Genomic DNA, 23085 nt, shown 5'->3' on the forward strand with positions numbered 1-23085 from the left:
TTGCTGCAGTCCCTTGCTCATAAAGAACATACAATGCTGGTGCCCCCCCTGGCTGGCCTTGTATACACTTACTGGTGTGCTTTGAGAGCCTCCAGGAATAAACTCATTCCAGCGATAATCTGGATCTAATTCCAGAACAACTACAAATCATGTACATCTAATAGATTACATTAAAATAAACAATCTTTACTTAACTTAAAGAAACAGGGTTTAACAGATTAACAATGAATAACACTAACAAAGTGCACAACAATAATTGGAACTTATATATCTAGCATTTGCACTGCCAATATTGATCCCATCCCAGAGTGTGCACACTCTTGGACTCAGAGTCCCAGACTCTTGCTTGTGTGGCTATGCTTGAAGAACTGCAGCTGTAATGGAGATTCTCGGTAGGCAGTGTGTATGAGGGTCCAAGCTAGGCAGCAGCTCTGTCCCAGACAGCACTTTCCCCAAAATGCCCAATTACTTACAGTCTCACGCTGTGCTGTGCCTATCAGAAGCAGCCTGCTAGATCCCAGGTCCAAAGACATCTAGTCCCAGTCTGTAGTTGCACTCTAACAGCCTCTGGACTGGATCAAACTCCTCCACAGCACCCTGGCTCCCCTTCTGTTCCAAAATCCAAAGGCAGAGACCCAGACTGCTAGGCCTCTCTTCTCATGCACTGGAGAGACCCCCATCTCCCACCAAGAGTCACTTCCTTCCTGTTTTTCCCAAGGGCTCATGGGAATTGTAGTCTGTGAGGCTAGATTGCAGCACACAGGGTCTTCCCAGAAAATAAGCAGAGGCACCTTTAGTAAGAGGACTGCAAAACCAACATGCAAAATGTGTAAAAATAAAATGTATAGATGACGCATGAATGGAAAAATGAAAGTTAACGTCCTCTGGAGAAACTTACTCAATTTGAAAAAAAGTTCAGCTAGTTTCCTTTCTATACTTTTTCTTTACAAAATAATCAATTTTTGTAATATTTTGTAAAGAGGCACTTTCAATTGTCAATGTTGCTGAACTTGTCAAATGTTCCTCCCTGCTCTCTTATTCCCCCCCCCCCCCATCCCTCTTTGTAAATTGACTTGGACGGTGGAGTTGCTGGACCCCGGGCTGGACTGGGGGGGGCTGGACAGTGCTGGACTGTCATTGGGAGGGCCCCGTGCCAGGGCACGGTGTTTCATTGTAAATATGCCCCTGAGTATTGAACAAAGACTCAGATTTTCTTTTCTCTTTGCAAGTTCAAGGCTTTTCAGAAATATAACCATGTTTTTACAATCATGCCTAAGTAACAAGTGAGTTTCACATGATTTGACACGAGTTAGAGGACAACTACAAAGATAGCTGTAATGGCACCAGTGTCCTTAAACCATTGTGGTATGGCTTTCAACTTTCAAATGTTACGATATTGTTATTATTAATGTATTGAAATAAGGAGGTTTTTTCCAGAAAACTTGAACAAGTAAAGGCATATTCAATAAATAGACAAGATTATGATACTCTTATTTCACTGAAAAACAATTTGCTCCAAAAGTATTTCCACTGATTTCAGTCAGACTGCACCTGCTGTTAGGTACTTTTCAGAGTAAGAATATCACAATCGGGTCCTAAATCTTTTCCAAAAGATTAATGTTAATAAAGTAGTCAGCTGTATTTTGTTGTTATTTAAGATTGTATCTAGCATGACTGACAGCTATAACTAAATTAGAATTCAGTAATTACCATATAATCATGCTACCCATTAGCATCATGCAAATAATACTCAATTATGTGATAGTAACAGATATTAATTTCCAGTTGCAAGAATTCTGGCTAATTACATATATTAAAAAACAAATAAGATGTATTTAACTGTGAAAGTGTGCATTGCACTTTAACTTTTCCAGAACAAGGGTGCAATTTTCAAAAGTTTCTGTAAGTTAGAAGCACAGGGAGATATTTTTTTCAAGGGTAGGGGAACTTAGCCCCAATTCCTATTGACTTTTAGTTAGACTTTCAATGAGAAGTGTGGGCCTAACCCCTATTGGTGCCTGTGAAAATCTGCACTGCAAGTCTTATTGGTCTTCATCAAGACTTGCACTCTTAACTCACTTCTGCATTTTGAAAATCCCTTCCAAGACATAGAAACCCATTTGGTGATCATCAGTTTGGTCCTGATCTAATATTTTTGTAGTCAACATGATCCCTGAAATAATGAATCTAGCCCTAAGGGCCAAATCCTGCAAGGTGCTGATTGTGCCCTGTTTAGATACTTCCAGTGAGAACTAGTTTCTCAGCACTTAGAAAAATGGATTGGAAATCTGCAATTTTATTTTGTGCTACATCGTAGAAATACAGTTAACAAATCATCGTGTATTTTTGTAGCATACTAGTAAGACAATAAAAACCTATATTAAAATGATTAAAGTATGAAGCATAAGCAGAGGAATTAAAAAGGAGTAGGGTTAGCTCATCGTTTCTGTTCTTCCTTATTTGTTTCCACAGCTTCATGGACTGATAACTGGAATAGATTAGACATCACTAAAAAGGCAATAAAATAGATCTACTAAAGATAGTGTGTGACTGCATACTTTTTTTTCCAGATTGTTTCCTTTTTTCCTCCTGTGCTTCATAATTAGTTTCCCCGTGTCTATTTTTCCAAAGTTTACATTAACTACTGATATAAAGATTGCAATTTCACTGCTTTTTTTTTTTTTTTTTAAAGAAAAGCCCTTATTACTCTGGCTATTTTTCTATTTATTCATCAATTCTTAACACTGCAAATTTAAATCTTTCTTCTCTCCCAACCCCCCCCCCCCCCCCCCCCCCCCCCCCACCACAGCCTGAGAAGGAAAGAAATCCAGTAAAGCCTCTATTTGGAGAGCATATGTTGTTACCACTGATATTCTGAACTCAGATGGAGTTCAAGAATTCATCTGAAGTTAAGCCTTGAGAGAGGAAAAATACTATATAGTGTGAATGCCACACTGGGTAAATTGCCCTAATTATGCCAAATAGCTTCCTCTGTATTTAAAATGTTTTTATCAGAGGGATAGTCATGTTAGTCTACCTGTTTAACCTGTAGGAAAACACTTCAATCTCCCTGGACACACAGTGGCAGATTTAATAGTAGCCATCCTGCAACAAAAAACTTTAAAAACAGTCTTCAAAGAGAAACTGCAGAGCTACAATTCATCTGCAAATCTGACACTGTCACTTTAGGATTAAACAAAGACTGTGAATGGCTAGCCAACTACAAAAGCAGTTTCTACTCCATTGGCGTTCATACCTCCACATCAGCTGCTAGAAGGGGGTCTCATCCTCCCTGACTGAATTGACATAGTTATCTCTAACCTTACTCTTGATTGGAACTCTTTTCTTATGCCTGTATATTTATACCTGCCTCTGGAATTTCCACTACATGCATCTGACGAAGTGGGTCTTTGCCAGCGAAAGCTTATGCTCCAATAAATCTGTGAGTCTATAAGGTACCACAGGACTGCTCATTGTAAAATGTTTTTGTCACTATGACTGCTGAATCTGTTTGGGTCAACCCTATTTCACATTTCAATGAGATTATTCCCATTTTCTTTTCTAAAGGTCTTCAACTTATCCTGCCTGAATACCTGCAGGAGCATTTTGTGCAGGCTGCTTTGAGTTATATTGCCTGCAATTCAGAGGGGGAGTTTATTTGCAAAGATAATGATTGCTGGTGTCAATGTGGCCCCAAATTCCCAGAGTGCAACTGTCCGTACATGGACATTCAAGCCATGGAGGAAACCCTGCTTCGCATAAGTGAAACCTGGAATGCTTACAACAGCGAATTTGAAGAGTCAGGTGCGGTCTTTTAAAATATTTCTATTTGTGTTACTGAACATCACAGAATTTCCTTAAAAATGAGGGATGGGTAAACAATGCCTAGGACTATGTATGTGCTTAAAGGTAAGCAAATGCTTCCATGTTTGGCTAGATCTGGGCCTTAATTATTATAACTCCTTGATTCTTATGGGACATGTGTTACCCCAACCTTCAACAGGTGGTGAGGGCAGTGGAATTGGTCATGGATATGGGCAGGATGCTCAGAGAATACTCACCTCCAGCTCTTAGGGCCCTTTTGATGGTAGTGTGAATGGATATCTGGGAAAGGGCAGAGATAGATCAGAGGAGGGTTACGTTACAGAGATATTCTAAGTCTTTCCTTCTGCAGCAGAAATATTGTAGAACTGCAGCCTTCACTACCACCTACCTCTGGCTTTGCAGCATTGGGTAGAGGATTCTTTCCACAATTTCTACGCCCACAATGCTTTAGAGATTTACAGTACAGCTGGCATATATGGGCTGAGCACTGGGGATTGGATATGCCTCCAGATTAACATGGGCTTGATGAATCATCCATTTAACAATTGGTACTCCTCACTTCTCTACAATCCCAAGAGGACTGTTTAAACTGGCCTAGTTCTACTTCATTCCCCCCACAACACTTTGTCACACTGGTTTTTGTCAAAACATCATGGTTTGTTTCACACACCATTTCCTTTCTCATCCCGAGGACTTTCAGTTCCATAGAGAATGGAAATTGCAGGTAAAAACTGGCTTCTGAACAACTATTTTCACAAGTCATTCACTCAGTATTATGAGGAACAGCTGTCTAACCATCTGGCAGGTTAAGGAAGGAGAACTTGTGAGAAAAAAATCAGGTGGAAAAAAAAATGTGAGGGGGATGTGAGGGAGGAGTAGAGAAAAGTAGAAACTGTAGATCAAAATCCAATATATGGTAGACATAAAAGATGCAGTTTGGAGGTGGCAGGACTGAAAGGGGGGAAAAAAGCAAATGCAAGAAGAGAAAACGAGAGGAGAAAAAGACTGAACACTAAAATGCTTGAGTATAAATTGGAGGATTTAAGAATACTATGTTTTTATATTCACTGTTTTATTGACACCTACCCTAATTTCTCTTTGACCAACAAAAATTAATTGAGGCTGGGAAATTCAAACAAACCTAAAAGCTGGCAATCATCCCACTGACTTTCACTGGAATTTGGATGCCTAATTGTCTTAGGATCCTTTGAAAATCCCAGCTCAGAACCCTGAAAGGAAAACGTGGACCATGATGTTCTGGCCAAGAATAAGCCATTATTTAAATACTCATATATTTGTTTGTTTATAGAAACAATTTTGATACTTTTGTACATTTCTGAAATGAAACCTTCAACATTGTACATCAGTAATTTTGCCTATCCTTATAGTGAAATGACAATTGCTACAGCACTCCTTTTCTTAGCTCCATCCTCAGAACTTGCGGGAGTGCTGAGATTAGTGGCAAGAGAGACCCACACAAGTGCTCTAACAGTCGCTAATAATAGAAGGCTGGTCCATCCAGTACATATTCCCAGTGTGGGAAAATGCAAAATCAAACTAAAAGAAAGTCAGTTACAAGTAAGCAAAATCCTTTTTTGTCTCAGACTATAAATATGCTAAAAGCTGCTACATAATCCTATTTCTTACAGTGCCATGTTGATCTTACTCTTGGGGCATGTTTACACTAAGAAATTATTTCAAAATAACTAAATTTGATTTAATAACTCCCAAAATAACAAAATCAAAATAGTATGTCTATACTATGGGGAAACCTCAAAATTAGTCCAAGGCAGGCTCTATTAATGTGGACACACTAACTTGATTTAGAGCCACAGGAAGCACTGGGAAGTAATCAAATTATTCTGGGGAATAATTATTTTGAAATAGCAACACTGGAGCATTCACACTAATGCCATTTCAAAATAGCTATTACAAAATTAGTGTTATTCCCTGGGGAAAGCAAAAGTATAGATTTTGAAATAACCAGCCCATTATTTTGAAATAGTGGGCTTGGTAGTGTAGAAGTTCCCTTTATTAATTCAACCTAAGGAGGGTTATTTTGAAATAACTCCCTAGTGTAGACCAGGGCTCAGATATTTGGGTCAATGACAAGTTTACCAGGAAAATAATTTGTCTTCCCGTGTCCTCTATCCACTATGGTATTACAGATTTTCTTCTGTTGCTGCATCTTACCCAAACAGTATTATTTATACTGCAACCTGGAAGCCCCAGGACTGGCACTCTATTGTGCTAGATTCTGTACAAAGGTTGTCTTGACCCCAAAAGAGCTTACAATCTAAATATTTTTCCCCTTGGTTGAGAAGAATGAAGTGACTTAGTTTAATAAGGCAGTGATGCATCAGAGTGGTGATGAATAAATACTTTTCACAAGATGTTAAGAAACAGGAGGTTTTTTAGTTATTTATCATGTGTCTGTTCTAATTACAAATTCCAATGAAAATTACTGAAAATCTATGGACAATGGCTGAAGTTTGAAAATAGATGAAGAGCAAGTGATTGAAGCTACATCCAGAAAATACTGAGTGATGGAAGAGGGATGCTATTTTGAATAATTCAACACCTCCATAACTCTTATAACATTACCCCTCATTGAGGAAATCTTTCCAGAGTTTCTCAAAGTAGTCTGTGGACCAACTCTACTACCAGACCACTCCTGTTTGTTTTTCTTACTTACTCCAGAGCCACACAGCCTCTGGCTCCCATTGGCTGCTGTTTACCATTTGCAGCCAAGGGGAGCTGCAGGAAGCAACATGATCCAGGCCACTGCTTCCTGCAGCTTCCTGTGGCTGCAAACAGCAAAATGCAGCCAATGAGAGCCAGAGGCTCTGTGGCTCCTGAGTCAGTAAGTAAACAAACACGAGTGGCCCAATAGCAGCTTTCTCAGAGTGGGTCTGAGGATCATTTCAAGTAACCCAGGTCTATAGCTTTAGTGTTCACTAGACATTTCAGCACTTATGTACAGTTTAACTTAGTTGCAAATATATCCCTTTTTAAAAATCAATACTGTAAAGCAGGATACTTCATCCTCACAAATTTATGACTCACTGTGATTAAGTCTGAATTTGATGATCTCTAGCTTTATAGCTTTCAGTATCTTGAAATGAGATTACTATACATATCAATGGGGCAGGAAAGCAGTTAAATCCACTCGCAGCACAATGTTACCATGCATTGAGTATAATTCCAAGAAAAAAATAAACGACAGTGGAGCTCTATAGTTACAAAAAAAAAAGTGTGTGGGGGGGGACTTCAGCTATGCTTGAGATTACGGTATTGACAGTTTTTAACATTAATGTGGCATGTTGGTAATTATTGCTAAGCTTATTCTTTAAACCAGTGTTTCTCAACCTTTTTTATAAAGTACCCCTTTTTCAAAAAAATAATTATAAGTACCCCCAATACCTACAGTTTTCAGACACACAATTTTTTTTCTACCATTGCAACACATTTGTTTAAACAACTTAATTGCCTTAGATGGGCAATTAATTTTTTGGGTGTAAAAAGTACAAAAATAATAAAGCTCCAAATTTCAGTAGTGTTGACATCCCCCCCCCCCCCCCAGACTTCTCTTGAGTACCCCTGAGGGTACTTGTACCACTGGTTGAGAAACACTGCTTTAAACAATATGAAAATAGATATGCTGTTATAGGAATTCCATTATGCCATTTTCCTTGACCCCTCACATAATCCTCTCTTGAATTTATTTTAATAAATGTAGGCAATATAGGTGTCTAAATCCTTTTGAAAACTTTGGACATTTCCACCTTATATTTTTAGAATATTTTGTATAAGACATGCATTGAAAGCACAGACAACATAGGTGACAAATGTTCATCCTGAATTTGGTATTGTTCTGAATTGTGAGAAAAAAAGGTAGCAATGTTTGACAGAAGTTAGTGGCATTTCTATGGGAAATGACAAAGTCTGCATAAATCACATTACTGTTTGAAAAACGCTTCTAATAGAAATGTTACTTCTTTGCTTTCTAATGAAACTGGTTATTATGAGACAATATGAATGCTTTGGATATTCTGAAACACAGAAGATATTATTTAACACATGTAAATAACATATGTCAGAAAAATTATCATAAATGAAGAGGCCAATTTAAATATCTGATATTTAATTTCCCTGACAAAAATAAGGGAAATTCCTGTCCTCCTTCCTCAAGCCAACATCTCATTTCATTTTGTTTGAGGGCATAAGGGGATACAGAGTCCTTGTATTTTGTTGTCCTTTTGAATCTGGACTCTGATTAGACAAGACTTTGATGGTGGTCAGGGAAAAGTGTTGTATAATGTCATACAACACATTGTTGCATTCAAAACTAAAACCTAGGGTCCTTTCAGTCGTAGCCCAATGTACTACTGTCCTGCTGGTTTTCTGAACACAAAGGCTACGTCTACACTGGCCCCTTTTTCGGAAGGGGCATGCTAATTTTGAAAGTGGGAATAGGGAAATCCGCAGGGGATTTAAATATCCCCCGCAGATTTAAATAAACATGTCCGCCGCTTTTTTTCCGGCTTGGGGAAAAGCCGGAAAAAAAGCGTCTAGACTGGCCCGATCCTCCAGAATAAAGCCCTATTCCGGAGGATCTCTTATTCCTACTTTGATTAAACTTTGAAGTAGGAATAAGAGATCCTCCGGAATAGGGCTTTATTCCGGAGGATCGGACCAGTCTAGACGCTTTTTTTCCGGCTTTTCCCCAAGCCAGAATAAAGCGGCGGACATGTTTATTTAAATCCGCGGGGGATATTTAAATCCCCCGCGGATTTCCCTATTCCCACTTTCAAAATTAGCATGCCCCTTCCGAAAAAGGGGCCAGTGTAGACGTAGCCAAAATGAATTCCGTTCAGTGTTATTCATATAACTCAAATCCAGGTAAATATGAGTATGCAAGCTTACTAGTTTTCTTCTTTCCTTTAGTTTAAATAAATATATAACAAAAATGTTTTCAACAGGAGAAACTCTGCCTCAGATAACAGAGCTGTCATTGGTGTTTAGTTCACTTGGAGTCATGCATGCATAGCTAATTGCCAAAATTGATCCTAAGGAATAAGACTGAAAACATTCTCTTCAAGACCCTTTGTCTGCTGTCAGTGTCTCCTTTTGTCTGTTTCAGACGAAACAACTAAGATGTTCAAAGCATAAATACCAGTTCAGTGTATAATTGTTTTTGAAAAGTCTCCTCCTGAATCTGTAATACTAATAAATAAAAAATAAAATAATTCTCTCAGCGCCACTGTTCCCTAAGAAAAGTAAACATTATGTATAGTTACAATTTCAGGCCTGATTTACCAAAATGTGTATGCCACAGTCTGAGTACAGCTGAAAGCCAAATTTGTAGATAAATACTGCCGTTTCACATGCATAGGTAACAGCTTGGTACATGCAATCATGTTAAATGCACAGCAAATTAGTTGAGCAATTAGCATTCACATCATTTAAAAATCAGGTGTCTTATGGCAAATAGCCAGCTCTGAGCTATGGATGAATTTTCCATGAATAATTCATAGCTAGTAGTAATTTCACCCTTGGATAATGACAATTAATCAAGATTTGGTAGGCTAACAAAATTCAAATATGAAATGTCCCCATTACTGTTATGTGTTAATTTAATTTAACACTGTTTTCTGATACATTACAAGAAGTCAGATACAAATTTGAATAATGATCATTTCCAGCATACTACTTTTCTTAAAGGGTGCATTTAGAGTGGCAAGAGGGATAATTCAGCGGTTTGAGCATTGGCTTGTTAAACCCAGGGTTGCGAGTTTAATCCCTGTGGAGGCCATTTGGGGCAAAAATTTGTTAGGGATGGTACTTGGTCCTGCTGTGAAGGCAGGGGGCTGGACTCGATGACCTTTCAAGGTCCCTTCCAGTTCTAGGAGATAGGCAATCTCCTTTAATTTAATTTAAGATTTTGCACAAAAGCGGCTGCTTTTGCGCAAAATCTTGCCGCCTGTTTACACTGGCCGCGAGTATTTGCGCAAGAACACTGACTTTGTACAGTACAAAATCAGTGGGTCTTGTGCAAATACTCCGACGCTCCTGCTCAGGGATAAGCCCTCTTGCGCAAGAATTCTTGTGCAAGAGGGCCAGTGTAGACAGCAACGTTAATTTCTTGCGCAAGAAAGCCCTATGGCTAAAATGGCCATTGGAGCTTTCTTGCACAGGAGAGCGCCTACATTGGCACGGATGCTTTTGCGCAAAAGCAAATCTTTTGCGCAAAGGCACATGCCAGTATAGACACTCTCTTCCGCAAATACTTTTAACAGAAAAACTTTTCCGTTAAAAGTATTTGCGCAAAATCATGCCAGTGTAGATGCAGCCAAAGTGTCTTAAGTTAGCATTTATCATTATAGTTTCCCTTCAGACACTCTAAACACAATTCTTTGACATGTTTCAGAGTGCTAGCCATGTCAGTCTGTATTTGCAAAAACAATGAGGATTCTCATGAAGTTTAAAGTCTAAGGGTACGTCTACACTACAGCGCTAGTTCGAACTAACTTAGTTCGAATTAGTTAATTCGAACTAAGCTAGTTCGAACTAACGCATCTAGAACTAAAAACTAGTTCGAACTAGCGTTTTGCTAGTTCGAACTAGTAAGTCCACATTGAGTGGACTCTGAACAGGGCTTAAGGATGGCCGGAAGCAGTGCCGGCAGGGCATAAAAGGAGGACTTAGAGCATGGAGATGCTGTCTCAGGCTAGCCGAGGGCTGCGCTTAAAGGGTCCCGACCCCCACCCCGGACACACAGTTCTAAGGGGTGCCCCGCTTGCAAAGAAGTTCTGGCTTGGAGTGCCCTGAGTGCCCACACTGGGCACATCACACCACTCGGCCATCAGCCCGGCTGCACTTGCCGCAGGCTGCCATCTGGGGAGAGGGAGTAATTGGGGGGCTGCAGGAGAGCTTCCACCCCCAGAAGCCCGCAGAGCCAGCCCAGTCCTCCCCATCGGGGGCTCGTACCCCATTCCTCCCTCACCTCCTTCCACTTACCCTTCCCTAGCCCCCCTTCTTATTGATGTACAAAATAAAGATAACGTTTCTTCCAACATTGACTCTGTCTTTATTGAACAAAACTGGGGGAGACTGGGAAAAGGAGGTGGGAGAGGGGAAGAGAAAGGCTGGGAGAGGGGAGGGCAACTAACATGATCAGGGGTTGGGAACAGGTCCCAGATGAAGAAAGGCTACAGAGACTGGGACTGTTCAGCTTAGAAAAGAGGAGACGGAGGGGGGACAGGATAGAGGTCTCTAAAAGCAGGGGTTGGGTGGAGAGGGTGCATTCAGAAAAGTTCTTCCTGAGTTCCCATAAAGAAGGACTAGAGGACACCAAAGGAAAGGAATGGGTAGCAGGCTTGAAACTAGTAAGAGAAAGTTGTTCTTCTTGACAAAGCAAATAGTTAACCTGTGGAACTCCTTGCTGCAGGAGGCTGTGAAGGCTACAACTAGAACAGAGTTGAAAGGGAAGTGAGATAAAGTCATGGAGGTTGGGTCCATGGAGTCCTATTAGCCAGGGGGTAGGAGTGGTGTCCCTGCCCAAAGTTTGTGGAAGGCTGGAGAGGGATGGCACGAGACAAATGGCTTGGTCATTGTCTTCGGTCCATCCCCTCCAGAGTCCCTAGGGTTGGCCGCTGTTGGCAGACAGGCTACTGGGCTAGATGGACCTTTGGTCTGACCCAGTACGGCCATTGTAAGCTCAGGGCTCAGTGTCGGGGGTCTCAGTGGACCCCCTTGATTTTCATGCACACCTGGTCCTGGGTGGCCAGGCTGGCAGCTCTCCTGCCCTAGACGGCCACTTTCCTATGCCTAGTGCGGAGATCGTGGACGAGGTCCACGATGTCCGCACTAGCCCAGGAAGGTGCCCGCCTCTTGCAGTCCAGGGGAAGCTCCCGGGAGCCGCCAGCCTGGTCCCGGCAAGAGGGGGTGGGCTGGGGGGCATCGGGTGGGTGGCTCTGTGCCGTGCCAGGTGCAGGGTCTGCTAGCTGGGTGCTGGCAGGCTTGCACCTGGCACGGGCACCGTAGCAAGCCCGTGCCCCTTTAAGGGGTCCGGGGCCGGGAGGGGGGCATAGAGTTTCCCTGGTGTTGGCCAGAGTGGCCACCAGGGAAACCTGGGGAGGGCTAGCCTCCCACTAGTTCGAACTAAAGGGCTACACAGCCCTTAGTTCGAACTAGCTAGTTCGAACTAGGCGTTAGTCCTCGTAAAATGAGGTTTACCTAGTTCGAACTAAGCGCTCCGCTAGTTCGATTCAAATTCGAACTAGCGGAGCGCTAGTGTAGCACCTATTAAAGTTAGTTCGAACTAACGTCCGTTAGTTCGAACTAACTTTGTAGTGTAGACATACCCTAACAGATTTATCTGGGCATAAGCTTTTGTGGGTAAAAATCACTTAATCAGTTGTATACGGTGAAGTGGTTTTTACCCACAAAATCTTATGCCTAAATAAATCTGTTTGTCTTTAAGGTGCCATAGGACTCCTCATTGTTAGTTCTTTGAGTTTCATGTAATTTCTTACTGTGTTTTCACCCAAAAAAACAGAGATATTTTGAATTGTTTACTCTAAGCCATCTGCTTATTCCTTATTGTATCTTATACCATATCTTCTGGCCTTCAGACTTCACTACCACCTGGCAAAATGAGAAGCTGCTTTCTTAATAAAAAATTCATGCTGAAACTTCTCATCCTAGATTCTTAATACATTTCAATTCTGTCACAAGGACCATGGCTGAATTCATATTTAAATAAGATCCTCCATGAGAAAAATATTCTATGAAGTTGTATTTTAACAATAGCATAAAGAGAATCCTTTTGGTCATAGACATGTTTCATTTACCTCATTTTATGTACAATAAATTGTGCCTATTTTGACATATATTATGCCTCTGAAGTTATGCCAGCTACAAAAGGGTTTAAAAAGTGTGTAACTTTTCCTGTATCACCTGTACTTATGGTAATATTCAGGAAAGTACTTAAGCACAAACATAATTTTCAGCACAGAAGCTACCTCATTGAAACGCACATGTTCAAGAACTCTATCCAGTATCCCCAGAAGGATACTAAGTGGTGCTGAATCAGTCCCTGGAGCTTTGATAAATTATAAAAAGCAAAATCCATGATGAATACTTCTTGTGAACATGACATTGTTAACACTATATATTACAATTGTAAAGCTTTTTTGGACTCTCTTAAGCAAGAATAAAAATTATACCATGTACAGAAAAAATAAAGTATTCTGCTATATCAGCGACTGGAGCTGGAGACAACATTAAAAGTCACTCTTTCCAGAGGGAGGTCATTTTAAGGGCACAAAAGGGCCATTGAACACCCTACAATCTATGAAAATACCTGCAGAGCATAGAATCATAGAATACTAAAACTGGAAGAGGCCATGAGAGGTCATCAAGTCCAGTCTCTTGCCCTCAGCAGGACCAAGCACCATCTAGATCATCCCTGACAGGTGTCTATCTAACCTGCTCTTAAATATCTCTAGTGATAGAGATTCCACAAACTTGCTAGGCAATTTATTCCAGTGCTTAACCACCAGACAGCAAGGAAGTTTTTCCTAATGGCCAACCTAAACCTCCCTTGCTGCAATTTAAGCCCATTGTTTCTTGTCCTATCATCAAAGGCCAAGGAGAACCATTTTTCTTCCTTCTCCTTGTAATATTCTTTTAGATACTTAGATACAACTGCAAATACAAGGGAATTTTTGTAAATGGTCATACCCTCTGCATTACTCCTTGGCCCACATTCCCTGCTTAGCAGCAAGGTTGACTGAGCAATCTGTTCACTGCTGTGCCCTCCTCCACATCACTCTATTTCAGAATAACTGCCATTATTCCAAAATAACATAGTACATGTCTACATTACAAGCCATTATTTTGAAATAATGTTGATCTGGAGAACTTCTTACTCCAACTCATGGTAACCCTCATTTCACGAGGAGTAAGGGAAGTCAAAGGAAGAGTGTTCTTCCTTCGACTTGCTGCTGTGTAGACAGCACCAAAAGCCAAATTAAGCTATTTTAACTTAAGCTATGCAATTGACATTGCTGAAGTTGCATAGCTTAATTTGACTTTAACCCTGCTGTGTAGACATACTCTCAGGTTATTTTTTTAAAGGATGTGAGGGAATAAGAAAAGGGAAGAAGCCTACAAAGAATTTTAGTGACTTTGTTAAGAGCTCAAATGTTGAGTAAACATTTTTAAATTATCAGTTCTTTTCAGTTTCTAGGCATTCAGTACAAATTTAGAAAAGTTATTTTACTGTTTATAAAAGATATAAGTAGCAGATGTGCATGCTAATTGGATTGATAGCTTACTTCTCATCTTGGGCTCAAGTGTTTAGGCAAAGCCAGCACTGAAACATGCTTAAATGAACATGTGGTGAATAGTCCAACATGGTGTGTGTGCTACATGTTAAGCATTTGCATAAATGGATCAGGGCCACAGTGCCTTGCAGGTATGAACCTATTAAAACATGTATTGTTCTCACAAATTTGTAGTTCTGTACAAAATTTAGAGGCCAGATTGTGGCCTCTGAACATTTGGCACTTTATAATTTAGAAAGATGGACCTTTGAAAACTTCTTTTGCTTGGTCCTGCCGTGAGGGCAGGGGACTGGTCTCGATGACCTCTTGAGGTCCCTTCCAGTTCTAGTGTTCTATGATTTATGATTCTATGAAGAAAACTGGCAATGAAATTAAAAACAATTCTGTGGACAAGAATCTACCTGAAAGAGTATACAAACATTTCAGGAGCATACACACAAATTTCAAGCATGCTTTCTGCAAATACTCTTAGTGTAGGTCTACACTTGCACCCTCTTTTGAGAGAGAGATGCAAATGAAGACATTTGAAATGGCAAATGAAGCCAGGATTTAAATGTCCTGTGCTTTATTTGCATATTTGCATGATGGCGCTATTTCGAAATAACAGATGCTGTTAAGATGCTGTTATTTCGAGAGAAAACCCTTCTTTCGAAATAACCCTTATTCCTCATACATTGAGATTTACCAGTTATTTCAAGAGAAGGCTTTTCTCTTAACAGCGTCTGTTATTTCAAAATAGCGCCATAACTTGAATATGCAAATGAAGCTTGGGATATTTAAATCCTGGCTTCATTTGCCATTTTAAATTTCTTCATTTGCATCCCTCTCTCAAAAGAGGATGCAAGTGCAGACATACCCCCACATAGGACTTGGAAATCTGCATTGAATAGAAAGGAAAACTCAGCATCTGCAGAAAGCAAAACAAACGGGACTTGAGCGTTGCTAAAGTCAACTGGTTTTAAAATTTGAATAATAACCTTTTTTGAAAATGTTATTCATTTTGAGCCCAGCCTCCATTTATACCTATTATTGAAATGTATTATTATGGCTGCATTGCTTTTTATGTTATTTCTTTAAGTCCCTTGATTCAGTGGATTTAGGCTGCATAAAGAATATCTAAAATAGTTCATAATTCCTTAATAACTGCTGTATTTCTTGTTAAGGAATAGTGATGAGCTTTATAAAATATGATATAGGATCATCAAAATATATGAAAACATTGAAAGACATATCTGAAATGGAGGGCTAGATTGTTGGTTGATGTAACTCAACATAATCTCCCTGAAGCCAATGAAACTATGCTAATTTACACCAATGAACAGTCTACCCTGGAATTACATTTTTTCAAATGTTTGTGTAGATTGAATTATTAACATTCTTTTTCTCAAAGTATCTTGTCCAAAAGGATGGTATTTAAAGGGCAGGAGGAAATTCATTATGAGATTGTAGTAGAAAGAACAATCTACTTATTGAATTAAATGTCAGAAAAGTGAATGTATCTTTCATTTTTGTGAACCGTGTTTGATCTCAGACTATTTTATTTCATGTACAAGCCACATAAATCAACAGAAGAGAACAGCTCTAACATGTCTAGTCATATTTTTCAGAGGTGGACTAGGAATCATCAGTTAATAGTGCGGCGAACTTATCTACTAGAAGACAACAAAATTGCACACCATTTTCAGACACCATGTTGGATGTGTTGTTTCATCTAACACCAATATAGAAAGTTTCAGGAATTGAGTCTTAAGTAGTAGTTTGAGCACTCACTGAAAGTCTATGAAGTTTAGCCACATAATAGACATTAGTGCCTTTAAAAATCTGCTCCTTAAATCTTCTTGCCAATTACAGAGGTCTGCAAATGAACCATATTGTATACTTGCACACATAATTGACAAAATCATACCATACTATTTTAAAGCACATATTTCTATAGTCCTATAGAGAGTTTTCATGAAGCCAGTTATAATGATAAAGTAATTGAGTAAGTCAGAGTAATAATAAAAGAATCCTAAAAGGCAAATATTAGTTCAGCCTTGTTGGTGACCACCAGGAAAGCAGGTGACTCACACTCTTAATCTGAGAAAAAAGGGTTTTGTTATTGAATATCATCACACCGTAGGATGATTTGGGGAAAGTGAGGGTACTACAGCACTATTTCAAATTAACCTAATTCAAAACAGTTAATTCGAATTAAGCTAATTTGAAATAATGCATCTATACACAAAAACTATTTTGAAATAGCACGTCCACACTGAGTGGACCCTGAACCGAAGTTAAGGCTGGCCGGAACCAGTGCTGTCAGGGCATCAGGTTAGGACTTGAGTGTTTGGGGCTGCTGCCTGAGGCTAACTGAGCTCTGTGCTTAAAGGGACCCTACCCCCACCCCAGACAGACAGTTCTCAGGGTTCCCCGCTTGCTTGTCTACCTCAATGAGGGACAGCAAAGCAATCCTGTCTTGGAGTGCCCTGAGTGCCCGCACTCGGGACACCACAGCACTCGACCATATGGAGTCAGAGCTGCCCCTGGGCACGCCGTTGCATCTCGTGGGGCCGATGCCATCAACCCGGCTGCACTTGCTGCAGGCTGCCATCTGGGGCATTCATCGGGGGCTATCAGGATCCAGGAGGCCCTGAGGGAGAGCGTCTACCATGAGGAGCCCTCAGAGCCTCCCTGGTCCTCCCCACTGGGGGCTCGTTCCCCATTCCTCCCTCATGTCCTTCCACTTACCCCTCCCTAGCCCGCCTTCCTGATGTCAAATAAAAGACACGTATGTTCAAAAATAGAAACTGGGTTTATTGAACAAAACTGGGGGGGGGGAGGAGCCTCTGGGGAGACTGGGAAAAGGAGGTGGGAGGGTGGAAGAGAGAGGGTGGGAGAGGGGAGGGGAAACCTGGGAGGAGGGAGCTGGAAGGGGAAGCAAGGGGAAGAAGTGGGAGGGGAAGCTCAGGGCTCAGGTTTGGGGGTCTCGCAGGACCAACCTGACTTTCATGCAAACCTGCTCCTGGGTTTGCATGTGGCCTTTGGTGGCCAGGTTGGCAGCTATCCTACCATAGACGGCTGTATTCCTCCATCTAGGGCTGAGATCATGGAAGTTGGGGGCATCCCCCCCAAACCTGAATAAGGTCCATGATCTCCACCCTGGACCAGGAAGGCACCCGCCTTCCCCAGCCCCTGTCAGGATCCTGTGAGCTGGCAGACTGCTCCTGGAGAGTGCTGGAGGGTGGCTGCCAGTGGCTTGCTTGCTCATGTTTTGGGGCCACTGTATCGGGGCACCGGTGGCCACTGCTGGCTCTGGGCTGGCAGGCTTGGAGCTGGCACAGGCACTATGGCCAGGGTCTACCCCTTTAATGGCTCCAGGGCTGGAGGAGAGGAGAGTAAGTTTTCCTGGTTGTGCCCAGAGTGGCCACGAGGGCTCCCTGGGTAGGGCTGGAGGCTCTCGATTTCAAATTAAGTGTCTACACAGCACTTATTTTGAATTAGCTATTTCGAATTAGGTGTTATTCCTCATAGAATGAGGTTTACCTAATTCAAAACAAGGACTCCATTATTTCAAATTTATTTCGAAATAGCAGCCTATATGTGTAGACAGCTATTACAGTTAATTCAAAATAACTGCTGTTATTTCAAATTAACTCTGTAGTGTAGACATACCCTGATAGAATAATAACATGGAGGAAGCTTATGTTTAGTGGAGCAAGATTTCTGCAGAGCTCACTTTCTGTAGGCAAATCCCTGCTTTTTTCTAGAGAGATTCTTATACTACCTCATCAGACTAGAATTTGATCATCTTGCAGTAGACTACTACACAATGTAAACTAACATGTGGTGTTCTCTCATTAAGCAAGCACTTTTCAGTGTGATTACTGGGTGTCAGATGTTTACTGATGAAATGACTCTAGTGAAGTTACAGCAAGGTTGAATTTGGCCCATATTGTTTAGCTGTAACCACTCTTCTATTTAGAAGAAAAATCCAGTATAATTTTGTTTGTCTTTTACTTAAAGACTACCCTCACTCCGAATAAGCAATTGATATTTGCTGTTTCCTTTTTGTGATTTACTCTGAGAATTATCTCAGTAAAAATGGGCGCCATGGAATTTCATTTTCAATTCCTCAGTCGCTCCAAATCGAATTAACTCAATTTCATTTTCATTTTTTCCCTTAGCTGCCAACCCTTCAGAGTCTACTTGTGATGTGGACCTCAGCCTGGATTGGTTCTTTCTCCCATATCATCACTGATAATGAGAGACCCTGAATTCCAAATTATGTAGCCTCATTCTTTGTCATTTATAGCAGTGATGCTTAACGTATTTTCAGACTTCCTTTATCTAACAAATTAGCTAAGGTTTTAAATTGCCTTGATATTTTCAGTATTATTTAGGATAATATCTAAAGGTAACTGACAAGTTTAAGTTGTGCCATTGTACAGTACATCCTCATTTGCACTTATCTAATCAATTAAAAGCTAACGGGATTGTAGAAGTATTGCTGACTGCATAATTGCACAGATGTCACTAGTGGGTACGTTTTTATGTGCAGAACCTTTCTACTGTGCTCATGCAAAGGAGAGCAACCTGCCTGACTTTCAGATGACACTCCGAGTTTGCCAGGCTGATAGTTAGAATGAAATGCATCTCCTTATAAGGGTGTTAATTTTCCTCTCAATAATTATCTTCCCCATGTGATTGTCAGGCAATTTAATCAATAATAAGAACAGATAGTCCCAGATATTATTGCTTCTGTGACCAATATTCTCCCCTCACCCTGCATAGGTGTCAGTGTTTTAATAAAGTAAACAGGTGCAATGTTCAGAATTTCTTTAGAGAGCCAATTTCCCAATTGTTCATCTCATATTCCAAAAGTGAAGGGACAGCTAATCAGACTCCAACAACATAATTGCCTCATTTTCAACCCTAAAAGCATTATATGCCTCCTGCTAGTTTAGCACTTGGCAAATCTACTTAAAGTTATGCAAGATGTCGTTTACTCAGATAATGCTTAAAGTAGGATGATCTTGTAATGAAGGAGAAGGTGTCATCTAGTATAACTACGTTATGTCTACATTAGTTCTGTACATTGTGGACATAGGAAGTTTCTTAAAAAGCTGATAACAAATCTCTCTTTTAAGATGGTTCTAATACATTGTGGCAACCTTAAATTAAATACTACAAGAGATGTAATTCTGTCTTCTCTTTCCTCTTTATGGAGATTATCTCTTGTGATTAGTCATTTCTTAATCTTTTGCAATGTATACAGAGTACTTCCTTCTTTTAGGCCCAAATTCTACAACAAAGACTGCAGAAGTCAGCCCACATTATGTTCACTTTAGGATCAGGGCCTCAGATTTAATTTTTTTTTTTTTGAGGCATCAGTTTCTGGTTTTTAAGCACTATGTTAGCCTCTATTTTATGGAATTGGAGGTGAGCAAAAAAACTTTCTATCTTACAGCAAATTCTGAAATTTTCACATTTGTTTTTATTCGAAATTGGACAAAAAACTCAAGATAGATTTGTCATTGAAGAGTTTAAAAAAAATCTGACTTGCTAGTGTTGAAACATTTCATTTTTGATAGTGCCCATCAAAAGTACAATTAAATTATATATTTTTTTATTTTGAACTGAGTAAATACATACTGTTCTGAGTGAGTTCTACTTTAAATAGCATCTGCCTAAAGTGTGCAGTGTCTCAGGAAAGTTATAGTTCTTGTTTCACATGCTCCTCTGGTTCTCCATTCTGTCCTATGGCTCAGGCACCCTGTAAAAATTACTTGTCCCATAATACAGCTGTAACCATCGGATACACCACACTGCTCTGTGAGAAGGAAACTGCAATGCATTCTGAGAGATGTAATATGGTCAAGATGCCCGTCATATAGGGAAGAGTGAGTGGGGAACATTGAACTCGGACCACAAGAAAGATCAAATGGAAGTTGTCTTATAGAAACTATTGTATAGAAATTGCATTTTTTCCCAAGAAAAAAATTATTTCAGGAGAAGACTTTCATACATCCAAAAACAACTGTAAACTGATACAATAAATGTTAAGTAAATAGATGGAAGAACTGAAAATGGGTCAAGAAGAACCAAAATCTCAAAATCTGTTTTTAAAAGGTTTAAATAATTTGGATAAACATTCCCTCTATCTTGCCTATAATCTGTTTTTGCAAGTAGCTGGTTCACCAGCCTCTCATGGGTGGTTATTTCCCAAGAGTTCTGGGTCATTCCATGGGCTCAGGAGAGTAGCAGTTCGTGGACAAGTCTAAAGAGTGATCTAAGGATCAGCTGTTTGTCGGCTCAGCGCTGTAGTCTGGACGCGCGGGTGTCGACATCAAAGGCCTTTGTTGACCTGGGATGAGGTATACCTGGATGGTCGACAAAGGCCTTTGATGTCGACACCCGCGCGTCCAGACTACAGTGCTGAGCCGACAAACAGCTGATCAGCTGTTTGTCGGCTCAGCGCGGCAGCCATGTAAATTTAAATGAAGCGGCGATTATTTAAATCGCCGCTTCATTTTCCTATGCCTGGTAGCCTAATCTACATGCCTCTGACAACATAGGCATGATGTCTAGACGTACCCTAAGACTTGCAGTCAGCCAAAAAATCTACAGCAGAGACAGAAGGTGCACCCCTTGTGCCATAGTGTGGGATTAAAGCAGCTGGGCCTCAATTTTTTCAGCCTACTCCCATTGCAGATAGCACTTGTCCCTGGCCAAGCCATATTAGAAGGAGCTCAGTCTCTTGCAGGACAATACAATCCTTTATCTAGAGTCCAAAAAGCACAAAATAGGGGTTGGTATTCAGCTATCTTCCTGATAGGGAGATAAGGTGGGCAGATGGGGGAATATCTTTGAGTTACAGTGAGATTTGGAGGTTAGAGAAGAGCAGCACGACTGAGAACTATAAGATGGTATTAGAGAGCAGTGAAAATGATCTGATCAGTGGTTTGTATGCAGAATGAAAATGGCATTGGAGCTTTCTTGCGCAAGAGAGCATCTACACTGGCACGGATGCTTTTACACAAAAGCAAATCTTTGCACAAAGGCACATGCCAGTATAGATGCTCTCTTGCGCAAATACTTGTAATGGAAAAACTTTTCCGTTAAAAGTATTTGCGCAAAATCATGCCAGTCTAGATGCCGCCTAAGCATTTGAGATAATTTCCGAGTCGGACCTTTTGATGTTTGCTTATGATATGACCAGTGAGCTCCTTTATCATTAAATAGAAACCACTATAGTAAAAAAAAATCCAAAAGGAAGCTGGAAGGGTTTTTTTTACAGGGGGCCCAATCCCAAAAAGTTCAGTATGCTTCCTTCTTAGGTGGAGCGCTTCAGCCACTAATGAGTGCTGTGGTAGATGTGAGGAGACTCTACCATTAATTGAAGTTTCGTTTTTGTGGTGTGGTACAAACACCCCATCTCCAGGTTTCAAGTACCCAAGGCTATGTCTAGACTGCAAGCCTCTTTCGAAAGAGAGCGTCTAGACTGCATGTTGAACTTTCGAAAAAGCGGCTTGCTTTTTCAAAAGAAAGCATCCAGTGAGTCTGGATGCTCTCTTTCGAAGAAGCCCTATTTACATTCAAGAACGCCTTCTTTCGAAAGAGGAACTTTCGAAAGAAGGTGTTCTTCCTCATAAATTGAGGTTTACCTCCATCGAAAGAAAAGCCGCGTTCTTTCGATTTAATTTCGAAAGAAAGCGGCTTGAGTCTGGACGCAGGTGAAGTTTTTTCGAAAAAAGGCTACTTTTTTCGAAAAAACCCCTGAGTCTGGACACAGCCCAAGGGTGTGGCTGCCACCCAGATGGCTGCTGGATTGCCGGCAACCTCTTGCAGTCTATATAAACCAGTCTTTGTCTAAAACATTATGTCCTAAAGCCTTCAGTCAATAAGGTAAGACCCTTAGTTCAGGGCAGTATATCCCAATGGCCAGAGTCAATATGGAAGGGCCCCTTTCAGAGTTCCCTATAAGGTGCTCACCTGCACAGGCACATACCAAAAATGTGACTCCCGTCTTCTTTGCAAAGCCACGCACAGGCTCCATTGCTCGAGAGTTGGACTGCATAGTGAGCAACTGCCCCAGACAAGGAGCAGGTGGGCAGTCACCATGCAGCCTTGACCCTAGTTTCAGTCCTTCCCAGGGATGGAACTGTGGACAATGCGGGCTGCAATGGTAGCTGCCAGAGCTGGAGTCTGGGTACTAGCACCGCAGACCCAGCTCCAGTTCTACAGTCAGGGCCACAGAAGCTGTTGCACAGCCCCAGCCACTCCCAGCTGCAGCTGGGGCTGCTGGTGGTGCTATTTTTAGTACCATGGGCCCCAGCCCTAGAAGCCGGAAGCACTTTGGGGGCCACCTGCAGAGGGCTTCTGGGGCCAGGACCACTGTACTAAAAATAGCACCATGGCCCTGATTCCAGCCCCTACACATGGAGCAGCCACCCACCACATCAAAGGCAGAAGGTGAGGAAAGGGGCAGGGAGAGAGCTAAAGGAAACATTGGGGGTGAGGAGATGAAGGAGCTTGTGATGGGAAAAAGGGGGCCAGGGCAGGAGAAGAAAGGGAATGCACCAAGGGGCAGTGTGAAGGAGACACAAATGCCAGGGGGTCAAAAAGTGACAATGAGGGGAAAGGGCAGGGGGGGAGGGAAGTTGTCAGTGAGAGTAAGAGAAAGGAGGGGCAGGGAGATGCTGGGAGAGGAAAGGATAAGGGCAGAGGGGAGGAGCAATGGGGGCTAGAGGAAGGAAGAGGGGAGGAGTGGGTGCAAGGAGAAGAGGGGTTGACAGGAGGGGTGGGCATAAGGAAGGCAGGGAATGGAGCAATTCATGTGTGAGGGCACAGAGGAGTGTGAGGAAAACGGGTTGAGAGTGGTGAGCGGGTGGGCACCAGGGAGGAAGAGGGCAAGGAAGGCAGGTGT

The 23085-nt window shown here is 41.3% G+C and overlaps 1 protein-coding gene across 2 annotated transcripts in view; it reads left to right on the forward strand.

Moving 5' to 3' along the window:
- BRINP3 (BMP/retinoic acid inducible neural specific 3) overlaps positions 1 to 23085 on the forward strand; it is a 417681-nt gene that overhangs the window by 301541 nt on the left and 93055 nt on the right. For both annotated transcript variants that reach the window (XM_006127774.5, XM_006127776.5), the window contains exon 6: positions 3568 to 3804. In XM_006127774.5, the coding sequence (XP_006127836.3) occupies positions 3568 to 3804 (237 nt within the window). The remainder of the gene's footprint in view (positions 1 to 3567; positions 3805 to 23085) is intronic.

This window comes from Pelodiscus sinensis, chromosome 9 (assembly GCF_052426305.1).
Source record: "Pelodiscus sinensis isolate ZL-2025 chromosome 9, ASM5242630v1, whole genome shotgun sequence".
Taxonomy (NCBI): Eukaryota; Metazoa; Chordata; order Testudines; family Trionychidae; genus Pelodiscus; species Pelodiscus sinensis.